At 41.0% G+C, this 15156-nt stretch overlaps 1 protein-coding gene across 7 annotated transcripts in view; it reads left to right on the top strand.

Moving 5' to 3' along the window:
• ZNF385A (zinc finger protein 385A) overlaps positions 1 to 15156 on the top strand; it is a 222076-nt gene that overhangs the window by 187824 nt on the left and 19096 nt on the right. For all 7 annotated transcript variants that reach the window (XM_072134675.1, XM_072134674.1, XM_072134673.1 and 4 more), the window contains one exon: positions 9367 to 9529. In XM_072134675.1, the coding sequence (XP_071990776.1) occupies positions 9367 to 9529 (163 nt within the window). The remainder of the gene's footprint in view (positions 1 to 9366; positions 9530 to 15156) is intronic.

The following is a 15156-nucleotide window of genomic DNA, read 5'->3' as shown; positions in this document are numbered from 1 at the left end:
TTAAAGTTGAAGATTATCTAGGCTGAGTATTTCCTTAGCAAAGAATAGAAAAGATATTTAAATGACATTAAAAAGACTATTATAAAATTTTAATACAGAATGATTTGGAATGTTGGACTTTTAAAGATATTTGGAGAAGATTTTTAGAACACAATATCAGTTTCTGAATGTAAGAACTGAAGATTACTTGAGATGAAAGAGCGGGCCCCAGCTTGGTGCAGTAAATGAGAATTCCATCCAGAACTGAAAATTCAATTTACGATGGAAGTGCAAACTATTAGTGTTCCTGGTAATCTAGTAAGTTTCCACACATCTGCAGCAGTAAGGGGGAGCTTCCTCAGTGGAAAAGACTGCCAAGGTGCTAGAAGATGAAAAATATTAGAAACCTTTATTATGATGATTTACCTTCTGTCGGGATTGTAAATTAAAGTTGTATTCCAGTATCTAAACCAGGGGTCTCAAACTCAATTTACCTGGGGGCCGCTGGAGGTAGATTCTGGGTAAGGCTGGGCCGCATCAAGTTTTCCACACAAAATGCGCTTACAAAATATCATTATTCAGATTCAAATGTCATGGCGTCTCCCAGCGCAAGGAAAGCCCCGAGCGGGGAGACGTGTTTTCTCTATGAACGCGTCCTGTGCACCGAGGGGTCCCAAGCTCCTACCGCACTGAGCCCAGTCAGGGACACTCCATCCCCCCCCCCCCCACCCGGTACTTGCCTCCCCGTGTCCCTCCCATCGAAGAAGATGAAGTCGCCGCTCTGACCTGCACCAAGTGCGTTCAGAGCGGCGACTTCATCTTCTTCAAGTACCGGAGGGAAGGGGATCAACCGGTTACGGGCCCTTTCCTGTTTTTTCATGTCCATTTTTCACTCCCCACCTTCAAAAATCTATAACTTTTTTATTTTTACACGTAAAGAGCTGTGTGATGGCTTGTTTTCTGCGTAACAAATTGCACTTCATAGTAATGGTATTAAATATTCCATGCCATGTACTTGGAAGCGGGAAAAAAATTCCAAATGCAATGAAAATGGTGAAAAAACGCATTTGCGCCATTTTCTTGTGGGCTTGGATATTACGTCTTTCACTGAGCGCCCCAAATGACATGTCTACTTTATTCTATGGGTCGTTACGATTAAGGGGATACCAAATTTGTTATAGGTTTATAATGTTTTTTACAAAAATTAAAACCTCCTGTACAACAATTATTTTTTTGATTTTGCCAACTTCTGGCGCTAATAACTTTTTTATACGTTGGTGTACGGAGCTGTGGGTGGTGTCATTTTTTGCGAAATTTGATAATATTTTCAATGATATCATTTTTAGGACTGTACGACCTTTTGATCACTTTTGATAGATTTTTTATATTTTTCAAAATGGCAAAAAAGTGCCATTTTCGACTTTGGGCGCTATTTTCTGTTACGGGGTTAAAAGCATTGAAAAAACGTTATCATATTTTGATAGATTGGGCATTTTCGGACGCGTCAATACCTGATGTGTTTATGATTTTTACTGTTTATTTATATTTATGTCAGTTCTAGGGAAAGGGGGGTGATTTGAAATTTTAGGTTTTTTTATTATAATTTTTTTTTTTTTAACTTTTTTGTATTTTTATTTATACTATTTTTCAGACTCCCTAGGGTACTTTAACCCAAGGTTGTCTGATTGATCCTATCATATACTGCCATACTACAGTATGGCAGTATATGGGGATTTTCCTCCTCATTCATTACAATGTGCTATCAGCACATTGTAATGAAGGGGTTAAAACGAAATAGCCTCGGGTCTTCGGAAGACCCAAGGCTACCATGGAGACGGATCGCCGTCCCCCGATGACGTCACGGGGAGCGGCGATCCCAGGTAAGATGGCGGCGCCCATGCGCTGCTATCTTTTTGAGGTGCCGGCAGCTTTGCCGGCAGCCATCGCTGTCAAAACACCCGCGATCGGTGCTAGCACCGATCGCGGGTGTTACCGGTAAGCCTTTGCTGCAATATGCAGCAAAGACTTACCGGCTATGGAGAGGGCTCGGCCCGTGAGCCCTCTCCATGCAGCGCGACCTGCCCTCTCCATGCAGGTGGGGGCCGCAAAATATTGTCCCGCGGGCCGCAGTTGGCCCGCGGGCCGCGAGTTTGAGACCCCTGATCTAAACTGTGACGTCTAGACACTTATGTCAGTATAAGCGTTGATACTTTGCTGAATCTTTTTTATGAGAAAAAGGTCCCTAAAAGGGTTGTTCCAAGTTTAGAAGTTATCCTGAACTTGGGAAAAATAATCATAATAATTCCTTTATTTATATAGCGCACACAGATTTCCCAGTGCTGCAAAGACCGTGCCAAATTGGCCCCTGTCCCCAGTGGGGCTCACAATCCAATCCACCTACCAGTATGTTTTGGAGTGTGGGACGAAACCGGAGGATCCATAGTGAACCCACGGAGAGAACACACAAACTCTTTGCAGATATTGATCTGGATGAGACTTGAACCCTTATAGTGCGGGGATAACTATCTGGTCTGACTGCTGGGACCCCAACAATCACAACATAATGGGGATGGCATCCTTACTCAGGAGTGAAGTGGCAGGGTGCATGCTCCGCCTGCTGCTTTACCCACAAACAAGGATGCAACCCCCATTATGTTGTAATTGGTGGGGGCCCCAGCAGTCAGACCAGCCAGTTATCCCATATTCTAGTGTAGACAGTCGAGTGCTGTGCTTGGCTATCTCTGTCACTCTCATGGTCAGTGAATGGAGTGGCAGGGCACATGCTCCAGATTCTCCAGATCACAAGGTCCAATTCTCAAGATTGTGAGGGTCCCAGCAGTCGGACCCTCACTAATCAACTCATTAATCCCTATCCAGTGAACAGGGGATAGCTTCTAGTCAGGACAACCTCTCTAAATGGTCACAAATATTTTATCATGCTTTGTTGGCATCTACAAACCAGGAGTGTCACAGCAGCTAGGTCTCTACATACCAACTTAGAGAGCACTGCAAAAAGCAGAAATATGAGCTTCTGAGACTCAAAGATTACAATTCACAAGGCCCAGAAACAGTTTTACTTTTCATTTACACATATTGGACTATTAATACAAAATGTGTTAAAAGGGGATGATGGCTTTAAAAAAATTCCAGCTAAGGGTGATACATATGTAGCTCCACCAGTGACTTATTTAGAGTACACAGGTACAAACCACGATTAAACCCCAATGTCTAGTGTCACACTTCTATACAATATGAGAGAAGTGTTATTAGTGACATATGACCGGTACCTTGCTTACATGGTGTGCATTAGGGGCCTGTAGCTTCAAGTTAGCATATGGCCCAGTGGAGAAGAGGGGAGAATGAGCGCTACTTGCCCCTTCCCTTTCTATAGAAAGATGAGCAGACGCACGCCAAATCCAGCCAAGTATAGGACATGTCTCACTGCCAAATGATGGGTCAGTCGGATATATGGTCAATCAAATGGATAACCACATTTTCCATTGAATATAATGGAGCCGTGAGCTTGTTGAAATACAGTGTTTCAGTACGGTTAGCACACGTCCAGAAAGCACGGTTATGTGCATGTAACCTTAGACTTTGCTCAATGGAGTAATTAGTATGTAGATTAGTCAGGAGTATATGTGCAAATGACTTGTCAAAAGTGTAGTTTCAGTTAATAGCTTTTAGCCATGTGTCTTCAAGACACCAGGAAAATGGGTTCTGATCACTTTCCATAGAAATATTATATCCTGGAGGAAAGTGCTGTCTCTACAGTTACATCTCAATCTTCTCAATAGATGCACTGTATATGGTGGCCTATAAGTTCTGGGCCATCATTACAGCTACCTATTATCCGCCTACAATAATTAGTGGAAGCAAATCCCATTGTGGTTCTTGGGAGTGAACACATTTTTCATCTGTGAATTGTAATTATCACGTTAATTAAAAGTCGCCCATTATCTCAGCAGAATCTCATTTCCCCTTTGGTTGGACTTGTGGCTTTCCTGGCAGCAAGGTGTCTGACAGATTCTCCTCTACCCCAGGAGACGGCTGCTGTGCTGAGGATGGGTCCAGCCAAGAATATTTCGAAGGCGACTTCCTGTTAATCCCCAGTTATCTAAACACTCAACTAAGGCAGCGTGGGGAGATATTAAGCGTATGTCGACTCAATGGCAGCCAAAAGGGAAAACTGCTTTCTCCTTCTGCTCCTTCGGCTGCTTTTCTCTGCTCCTTTTCGCTATTTGCACCCACAATCTCCTGTGTTTTGTATTGTCTTTGTCTTTTCCCTCTGCCCAGTCTTCAATATTAGATGCTCTTTGCTGCTTTGGCATCTTTTCTTTTTTCACTTGGAGCATTGATACATTTCCGATTTCTTCACCGTCAATTATATACCATATATAATAACTACTGTGCTGTAAGTGGTCATGAAAATGGAGCATGGGTGCCCCTCATTTTATATTCTATTCCATATCCTAGCAACAGAACGATATATTGAAAGGTTATTAATGCATTCTATCGGACATAATTGTGTAGAGTATACCAGATTTTGACAATCTAATGCCTTGCCTGTCACACCTCATCAGCTTGTAGAAAACATTGTGTATTACTTATTTTTTTATCTTATGTAACATATTGTACATTTACATTTCTCCAGTTAAATCCTATAGGGAAACCAAAGAGAAATTGGCAGCAAAATAGCTATTAGAGTATAGTACAGGAGGTTCCCTACTTTAGAACACCCGACTTACAGACGGACCTCTAGTTACAAACGGACCTCTGGATGTTGGTAATTTACTGTACTTTAGTCTTAGGCTACAATAAACAGCTATAACAGTTATTATTAGGTGTCTGTAATTAAGATTTATAATTAATCCTGGTTCTTCTGACAAGCCAACATTTTTAAAATCCAATTGTCACAGAGATGGAGATTGCCGTTTGGACCCCTCGTTCTCGCGATTTGTGGGGGTATCAGCACTGAGACCCCCGCTCATCAGATAGTTAGGCCCTATCCACAGGACTTGTCTTCGTGGGCAAACCCCTTTAAGTGAGGTTTTGGCATGGAAAAAGCAGCTGGACAATACAACCAATGGAAAGAGTGTCATTTGTGGGCATAGCCCTATATAACATAGCAGTTTGTTTGCTTAGAAAAATAGTGGTGACCGATTCCCTTTATAGTAACATAGGTGTCTATGGTCATACTATAACATTGTACACAGATAGTTGATGTATTTTAAGGTGCAGAGCATGCCACTAGAAGGCTATATGACCTATTACTGCGGGGAAATTTTGTTAATAAATTGTCATTCATTTGATTACATGTACATGTTGCACATTACAATATAATGCACAGTAAATAGTTAAAAAAAACACATGTGTTATTGCTAATATTTCCAGGGCCAAGAATAAAAACATATCCTGAAGTGCTTGCAGCTCGTAGTGTCTTGGATGCATGTTATCAGCAGGGCAATGAATGAGAGAATTCTCCAGGAATGCATATAATTTATACACGTCTATGTGGGTGAAAAGCCAAAAATGACATACAATGAAATCTTGGCCCAGTCTCCAGCTCTCAGCACCCGTTATACAGTCAGCAGCATCTTCTAGTGTTGTCGATGTATACTTCTCTGTATGTTTATAGCTATTAATTGGATGTGTATATAAATGTATGAAGATATATAAACAGTCACTCTTCACATGCATCTGCTGACGCCCCATTGTGGGAGCATAGGCTTAAGATAGCTGACTCCAGGTCAGGAACCATAAAACTAGTTTATATAAGGCTCCTGGGATGTATATATAACTTTTACATGCCTGACTTTGTTTTTCCCATCTGACATTCTCAGCCATGTAATGGCCTATTACTGAGGACCCTAATGCATTACTTATCAGCTTACAGATTATCCATCATGTTCTTCAATCGCTCTAGTATTTTGCATTATCTCTTGCAGGGTTTTTTGCATTGTGTTGTAATTATTGGAGTCTTGGGAAAAATGTATGCTTGATGTATACCTTTAGTCATTATCTGTTGTATCTTATTCTTAGCCATTAAACATTTTTTACTATTTTAGTATTGATAGATTTAGTTTTTTTTCTGTGATTTCTGAATTCCTCATGTTCTATAACATGTTGTCTGCAGATAGGATACTATATACCAGTGGTGGCGAACCTATGGCACTGGTGCCAGAGGTGGCACTCGGAGCCCTTTCTGTGGGCACTCAGGCCTTCACTTCAATACAGAGTTTGCCAGCTAGGACTAAGGCTTTCTCATGTGATCCAATACAGCCTAGGACGTGCCATGCTCAGAGCTATTTGGCGGCCAGGACTACATGAGGAGCGAGAAGGTGTGGATAGAGATGGATTGTCCTTGGAGCTCCTGCTCTGGGCCCCCTGATTCTTCCTCTTCAGGGGGCCCTGGAGGGAAGCTACAATCCAAATTTTTCCATCATCTTTCTATTGTATTGGTAAACTCAGGACGCCAATACGATTAAAACCTGTGATACAGCAGGGATCAATAAGTTACTGCTTAAATTGTCATGTTGGCACTTTGTGACATATACGTGGGTTTTGGTTGTCACTTGGGCACTCTGTCTCCAAAAGGTTCGCCACCACTGCTATATACTGTTCAATCTGCTCAGCCTCTCCTGCTCTATAACATGCTGCCGACAAATTGGACTATATACAATATGTTTCAAGTGGTAGGTTTCCTTTAACTCCACATGCTATATGTATGACCTGATGTCTGCATATAGTACACTATGTACAATCTGCCAAGCTCCTCCTGTTCTATAACATGCTGCCCACAAATAGTACACTATGTACAATCTGCTCAAGTCTTTCTGCTCTATAACATGCTGCCTGCAGATAGGACACTATACATAATCTACTCAGCTCCTCCTGCTCTACAATATACTGCCTACAAATAGGACTCTGTTAAAACTTTTTAACTCCTCCTGCTCTAAAACATGATTGCTTTTAAAAGAAATACTGTGCATTCAATTATTACAAGAGTAAGTTGTTTCAATCTAGGTGCGCCTAGTGTAATTTTCAGCCTAGTTCCCAGTGTATGAAGATTCAATAGTCTATTAAAGACTTTTATATCTTTACTCACAGCATTGTTTAGTGGCAATGTCCAAAGATATACTGATATACAAAATGAAGCACCACAGCCTCATCAGTAAGCTTCACTGTCTACTTCCTGTGGACAAAATATGGTCCATGGTCATGTGATGTCACACAGGTGCACCGCTGTGTGATATAACGAGCTGTGTACCTGTGTGACATCACGTGATTATGGACTGCTTTTTATCCATAGGAAGTGAACAATGAAGCAACCCGTTGACAACAAGCAGAGAGATAGAAAACGGTGAGGAATTGATACAGAAATTATATTGGGAATATGAGTAATGCTTGAAAGTGGTCATCCCCTTTAATAGTGGTAGGAGAGGAACAGCAAAAACAGGAGATGCCTTATAATCTTGAAACATATGTTGTGAGCCCGGCCTTGTTCTGTAAAGTACATTTTCAGTTGAATTGGAATTCTAGCAGCGATAAGGATAGCAGATTCCATAAATACCCAAGGTGATTTCAAATCTATAGCAGATCCTGTATATAGAAGGTCTATTCATTTTACTCATAGGTCCCATGGGATAAAAATTCCTCCTTGACAGCAAATGCAGGACATAAAGCAGAGAAATGGTTATCTGCACTCTACTTGTGCTTATTACACTATTTCAGCATTTTAGAAATGTTTGTGAAATATTTCGGAACTTCTAGATCCCTCTTTACTGAATATTTGATGCTGCACGTCACTCTTTAGTAACCAGAAGAAGATCCGTTCTGCAGATTGCTGAACTGGCACTTGATGTGTTTGTATTTTGTGGCATTCTAGTAAGCTACAATTACAGTCAAGTAGTGACAATAGGTTGTGTTGTCATGACATATCCACAATGAATTCTGAAATGTTATAGTAAAGTTGTATAGAATAATTAATCGTATCAGATGGAAGTAAATAAGAGTTATGGGATTTTCCAGGACTGGAATATTGTTAACCTATTGGTGTCCTATTGGTGTCCAACACCTGACACTCCCCAGCAAACAGCTGAGCATCTGTCAGCAGCTTTGACCATTTCTAGGCATTGGCCCTGGAGATTTGTGCCACCATAGCTTTTTGTGAGATCTTTTCACTGAAGAAAACACAATTCCCCTTATGAAAAACTGCTTTAGTATCAGGGGTTAGCACTACAGCCTTGCAGCACTGGGGTCCTGGGTCCAAGTCCCATCCAGGTCAACATCTACAAATAGTTTGTATGTTCTCTCTGTGTTTGCATGGGTTTCCTACCACACTCCAAAACATACTGGTAGGTTGATTAGATTGTAAGCTTCATTGGGGACAGGGAGCGATTTAGCAAGATCTGTGCAGCGCTGTGTAATCTGTGTTCACTATATAAATAAAGAATTATTATTATTTAGTATTCAAACAGAAGCCCACTACAGCAGAGGGGAAGGGGCTTTACAGCAGCGCATTGGAGAAATCTCACATACCAGTGCATCCGAGTGCTGTGAGTCCAAGCTAATATCCTGGAATATACATGTTTCACAGTTCTGCTTCTACTAACGACAGAATCTCCTAGGCTGCAACCTAACAGTCAAATTCTGCAACTTTGCTAATAGATCTCTTTTAAAGAGACCACATCACACTACAGAGGAGCAGAGTGACCTCTTCACTTCAAGCACGTTTTACAGCAGCTGTCCATGTTATTGCAGATCAGCCCCATATACTTTCCCTACTTAAATAGACCTCCACTTCTGCATCACTACATACTACAATGCTGTAGGAAAACTGGTTGACAACCCCTAAGGGAACTGTATAGACAGTCATCCAACTTACAAGTTTCAACTGTAAGACATTTCTATTGTCTGCAGATGAGAAAAGACTCTTTTACCGATGCGTGTTACTACTAGTGGTTATGTCACCTGATAATACTTCCCCATTGGTTTACAAACAGCACATTAAATGGTCTCATCTGTGTAACAGAGAGGTAAATCCTGATCCATAGGAATGTCATATACAACGTCTCAGTTATTGGTCCCTGAGGAATAGCACTGGGAATATCACTGAATAAATTGTTAGTGACTCTGCATAGAAATGGAGAATATTTCTTATTTAAATGTTACAGCTTTCCATCCACCCTCCTGCTGTCACCAAATGGTGCTTTCACAGACAAAGTCGTCATGATCTCATATCTAGTGACAGCTGGGCAGCACATGCCATCTGAAGCATTTGCTAGCATTGCACTTCACACTGGTAGAGGCCCATTGCTGCCCTGTGATCAACATATAGATCTTCTATCTTATTCTCATATAATTTTTCATTGTGTTTTCTTACAGAGTCAAGCCGAGGCACATTATAAAGGGAACCGACATGCTCGAAGAGTTAAAGGGATTGAGAATGCCAAAACCCGACAGAAAGAGGGAGGACAAGACGGAGACAGGAACACACCTATGATCAGCCCGGTGCCCAGTGCCAGCGAGAGTGATACAGACAGCAAAGGTGACCGAGATGTAACACTGCATCTCATTTCCTTATTCATCCATGTCCAAACATGTTGTCCTAAGGTTTCCTCTGCCAGAGTAATGTGTAAAGAGGAGATGTGACTGCAAACAATGGCAGCACTTCACATCCTCAAAGAGTTTAACCAACATTTTTGGACACCTTCCAAGTGCAAGTAAGGTTGACTGCTTCCCATTTACAGCTTTGCTATGTTTTATATTTATCCAAAGATTATACAAGCTTCTGGGCCCAGAATATCCTTTGGGATATAACCTTAACAGTTAGACTTAGTTAAAGTGTAAATAATCTTTTAACACAATTGCATAAATGAATACGGTAGTACAGATGAGAATAGTAAATTTTGTTGTATGTACTTTATTAAGAAATCTGTTCCTGTATCCCTTTTCCTCTGCCTTTCTTACTTATTTAAGCAGTTTGTATAAATCATCTTTCTGCCCTGTATCCACTGACAGCTGAGAGATAAAGGAACCTGATAAAGTTTCTAATGACATAACTCTTTACAGTCCCAAGATAGTTTAATCTGCTTGGAGAGCTGAATAAGCAAGGGGAATATTATTTAGGTATGGAAAGAGTTAATCTTTAGTTTCCTTTCCTTATCTATATGCTGTATACTGGACTTCAGATACATTACTTATTACAGGAGAAAGAAGGAGCAGAAAAACTGCACAGAGAACTGGGACTACTTGTTGGCTCATAGTGATATCAGCTTACACAATGTTGAGTGTTTAGAGGGGTTTTTAAATTTTTTATCACTGACCAATGTTAATGGGGTTACCGGGTTTTAAAAATTACTTAGGGCCGGGCTGCAGGGGCACAGAAGCCGCGCACACAGGGAGCTTCCGATCCACGCTGTGGCCGGCTCCTCCCATCCGTCCCTATCTCTCAGCTTTGAGAACGCTGGGAGATGGTGTCGGATGGGAGCTTCCGGCCGGCCGGAAATCAGGAGAATGGTTATTACGTTCTCACTTATGGGTGGAGCTGCAGAATGAGCATGGGTCCTGCTGCTCCAATTCTATAGTAGGAGAGGAGGTGTTGAAAATTGTGTATATACTATAAATAGTTGCACATATATACTGCAAATTTTCATTGAAACAGAGGCATTTTACTGTGTTCTGGATCATATCAAATCTTTGGATAATTTGTACCAACTTAATAATTCTCCTTGGGGGATCTCATTTTAAGTGTGCGAGACATTTAACTTTAAGTGTGCGAAACTTTTTAACTGTAGAAGATTGTAGTAGATAAAATTGTGCCAAATTACATTGAGGTTTTCTAATTATACTGTTAGACTCTCAAACTATTTCCATATGAGCCTGATATACCGTACTTTAGCAAAACATTAACCATTTGCATGCCAGGCTTCATGTCTGTATCTGAGCTGTTTGCACTTTTTCACAATTAATTTTTTACGTCTCCTTTTAAATGTTCTGCTACCCTTCACGGCCATGTGACAAATTTTATGAACAAAATTTCACACAAAAAAATGCATATTTTATATTCTACATAATTGTAATACTCTTTATGGTAGAACTTTTTAAAAGATTGTCAACAGCACATGACATATACATACATGGGGTACAGAAACAAATAAAATAAGACAACAGAGCAATATAATAGTTATAAATTGATAGGAATGGAAGCCCGGTTAGCAATGAGCTTACAGTCTTTCAATAAAAATAATTGATAATATAGTCTAGATCAGTGGTTCCTAACCTGTAGTTCAATGTCACTTGTGATGTGGAGGCTGCTCACTCACTAGTCTGCCTGCATGATCACGGTATAGTTCCCTTGGGAATAATGGAACAAAGTGTACCCAGCCATTGTCTCATGCCTGGAACCATATGTACCTTTCCACAATTGGGCACCTATGCTGCGATATTAAGTTATATACAGTAAGTACATACCCCATAGTTGCAGCCACAAACAAAGCCAAAGAAAGTTTATTTTACACTAAAATAAAAATATTCAAAACATATGAACAAATGAATTGCTACCACTTACGATTATTTAGCACAATCCACCACCTTCAGGCAAGTGGGGTGTGAAGTGGCGTAAAGGGGGCGCGTTACTATCCCCACGCCTGCACACTCTCTGCAGCCAGAGACTATTCTCTGGCTTATTTCTATGCGGCGCGAGAGCCCGCCGGATACATCAAGAGGCTGAACATTACACTTTACACATGTTGAGGATCTCCCATCTTACACTTATTATTACATTTACAACACATTTGGTCATTTACTAAGGGCCCCATTCGCGTTTTCCCGACGTGTTACCCGAATATTTCCGATTAGCACCAATTTTCCCTGAATTGCCCTGGGATTTTGGCGCACGCGAACGGATTTTGGCGCAACGGCGCCGGCATGCATGCGATGGAAATCGGGGGCGTGGCCGAACAAAAACCTGACGGATTCAGAAAAACCGCCGCATTTAAAAATAAAAATGTGTCGCGAAAATTGCACTTACCTTCACCAGGTATAGGCCGGTGAATTTCAGGGCATTCCAGCGGGCCTCGGCGGACTTCAGCGCAGCAGCGACATCTGGCGGACGGCGGAGGAACTACCTTAGTGAATCCCAGCTGGACCCGAATCCACTGCAGAGAACGCGCCGCTGGATCGCGAATGGACCGGGTAAGTAAATCTGCCCCATTGTGCACCAGTTTTTTATATCATCCCCATCATGCAGACCAAAAAGGATATACTAATTTATTTATGTACCCCTTGAGATTCCCAGCTTTTTAATAGATTTTTGGAAGTGGGACTGAGTTTACCATTATTTCAGCAACCCATAATCCTAACTGCAAGTATATAAAACCAATATTTCCTTACAATGCCACATATATAATAAGAATCAGTACTTTACATTGAATGTCATAGTTGCCAGTAAATTGACTAGATGAATAAGTGCTGCAGGACCTCATCATCAGCTTCTTGTAGCCAGTTGTTCATTTTAGCTCTTTGGACCAGTGGACATCGATCATTTTGACATCTGTTCATATCAAACTCTCCTTCTCGATAAAGTGGATCTTCTCACCTGAGACAACACACTACATTACAATATACATCTCTTTGACAAGCCCTAAATTACCTGTGCGACACCGAGAACCTGTCCAAACTTTGATCAAGTACAAAGCAAAGTGAAACATAAGTTCTCTCTAATAACTGTTCCTGTCTTTCCCCACATTTAAGAAAATCATTCCTTGTGATGGTTCTGGCACCAGACGCTTTCTGCCACAACTCATTCAGATTTGCTGTCAAGTGTTAAAATTTGGCATTGACTTTTATGTGTCGGTGCTACAGCCAGACGTTGATTATTCCTGGTTATGACATAATTGTCACCTAATATAAACCTAGCATGGAGGTTGCAACATGTAACATCTTTCATCCAAATTCATGGAGCTTCACAGTGTGACCTGTAGGTCATAAGGTTCCAATAATGATTGATGTAGACAACCAATGGCAGGATATTATTGTACAACATGTTGAGCACAATCTACACTGTCATAGTTGGCATCAGGATCCTGCTTAAAATATGATCTTGGCTTTTCCATTGAATATAATTCCTCCAATCTGTTCTGGGCTGTGAGGTGCATTGATATGCTCAGCTGTGGCTTCATGACAAGAAGGAAGGCGTATGCCTAAACTTAAAAGAGTTAAATGCGTAATTATTCCTCCAGCTGCGGCCACTTATCGAGTGTTGGATAAATTCCCTGAGAAACGTATCCATAAAAACGCCTTTCACCCCCTCTTGCCAAGTCCTACATCCCTGAACGCAAAGGAACATGTCCCTCAGCGCTTTTACTTTTATTTATGTGAACATGTGAGTCTCATTACGTCTAATTTTCTGTGATGAGGTTTGTCTCTCTTTATATGAACTAGAAACCTCAAGTAGAATTCCCATCTTAATTGCATTACAAATAGTTATGTACAGCCGTATAGCAGTGATGGATCCAGGTATAGCGATAATAGGGAATGAGTTCAGTCTTTATCGTGGACATATGGCTGTATTATGTCACAACAGACAGTCCATTGCCTCAGCAGTTTTGGACCAGATTGTAGTGTGGATTTTCTTGCGTGCTGCTGAGTCCACGTCCTCTCCAAACTGTTTTATGACATTTATTCTGAATGGTGATGAAGCCTGCCAAGCGCTCCAGACACGTTCTGCTAAGGTCCCCATAATGGTCAATAAGAGAAAGATCATAAAAGATTTTATAGCAAAGGAATAATTCTCCCATTTTGAACTAAAAGCAACTAGAGTATTCCCAGAGGTAGAAATGGTGTGCATGTGTTTCTCGATCCGATCTGTGTATCAGTTTGCACAATATATTGGGGGCACATAAAAGTCAATTTCCAGTTTTATTAGAATAAAGTGAATACCTGGCCTCTGCATTTGCCAGTTCTTGGCTCTCGGCGACTCAGGGTAGCTCCATATTTTTGCCAAGAAGTTCTGCTCTTTACTCCTTATTTTCTTCTCATTTACTATTCCAGAAGCTCAGTGCTATAACATGACATTGTATGAGTTGTGTATGGACTGTAGCCCCTTCTCTACGTATCATGGACTTGTGTTGCTTTACATTTCCCCATGAAGAATGGATTCCCAGAGGTCGTCCTTTTTGCAAGATAAAGTTTCAGTCCAGTTTTAATTGTTGTTTTAGATGGTCGCATGATACAGGCAGCAATTCATTCCCAATTGATATTCCTGCAACCTAGAGACTCGGCAGCCAGCAAAGACACGAGCCATGTGCACGCAATGTGGCTTTGTCTCCAGTTTCATTGGTTATAAAATTTTTATAGGCTGGAAGTCAGTGGGGACACAGGAGGCATATGACATTTCATTCCATTCTGTACTGGAGAAAAAACCATACAGCCATACAGTTCCATACAGGTTGGTGGTGATGGCCGTATACTGTAGACTGACAAGTTTGTCAGTTATTAGAAATGTATGAGTGAAGCAATGTTAGTTTACTTACAGATCATTCTGTCCTTCTTTAAAGTAGTTTGCTAGTAGTGTGTTTTTTGATAAATGGGAAGGGTGGGGCACGGGGCAGGCTAGGGACAACCTGGCCAGCAGAATTTACCATCTACAATATATGCATAGCTGAAATGTGCACCAAGTCGAACCAGGTGCTGCACTGGAATTACTAAGAACCTCTTAGTAAATGTGGTGTGTTGTCTGCTGGTGCGGGAATTATTAAGTCGGGTGCACAATGCATCAGTCTTAATAAATATTCCCCTAAGGCTAAATAAGGCTAAAAAAAACAAAGAGTCAAAACGACAAAGATAAATAAGGTGCAAAAAATAGACTCACAAAAGGGGCAAAAAGGAGCTAAAAAGAGGGGGAAATAAGATAAATGACCCCCAATGTGTGGCCACCCACTGCCTCTATTGTGACTTCGTTGGCATATAAGAATATTGTTTTAAATTGGAGTCCTGCTGAAGATTTGAGTGGATATGTAAAGTGGAATAATACAATTGCCTTGTGGAATGATGTAAGTTGCTACAATGTTAATATGTTTTGTTGCAGAAGTTGATTTAGTCCTATAATGTAGGAGGTTGCGTAACAGGTAAATGTGAGGACACAAAGACAGGCATGCATCAAGTCCGATATAT

Source organism: Engystomops pustulosus, chromosome 2 (genome assembly GCF_040894005.1).
Source record: "Engystomops pustulosus chromosome 2, aEngPut4.maternal, whole genome shotgun sequence".
Classification (NCBI taxonomy): Eukaryota; Metazoa; Chordata; class Amphibia; order Anura; family Leptodactylidae; genus Engystomops; species Engystomops pustulosus.
The sequence above is the reverse complement of the archived record's forward strand: the minus strand, read 5'-3'. Positions and strand labels throughout refer to the sequence as shown.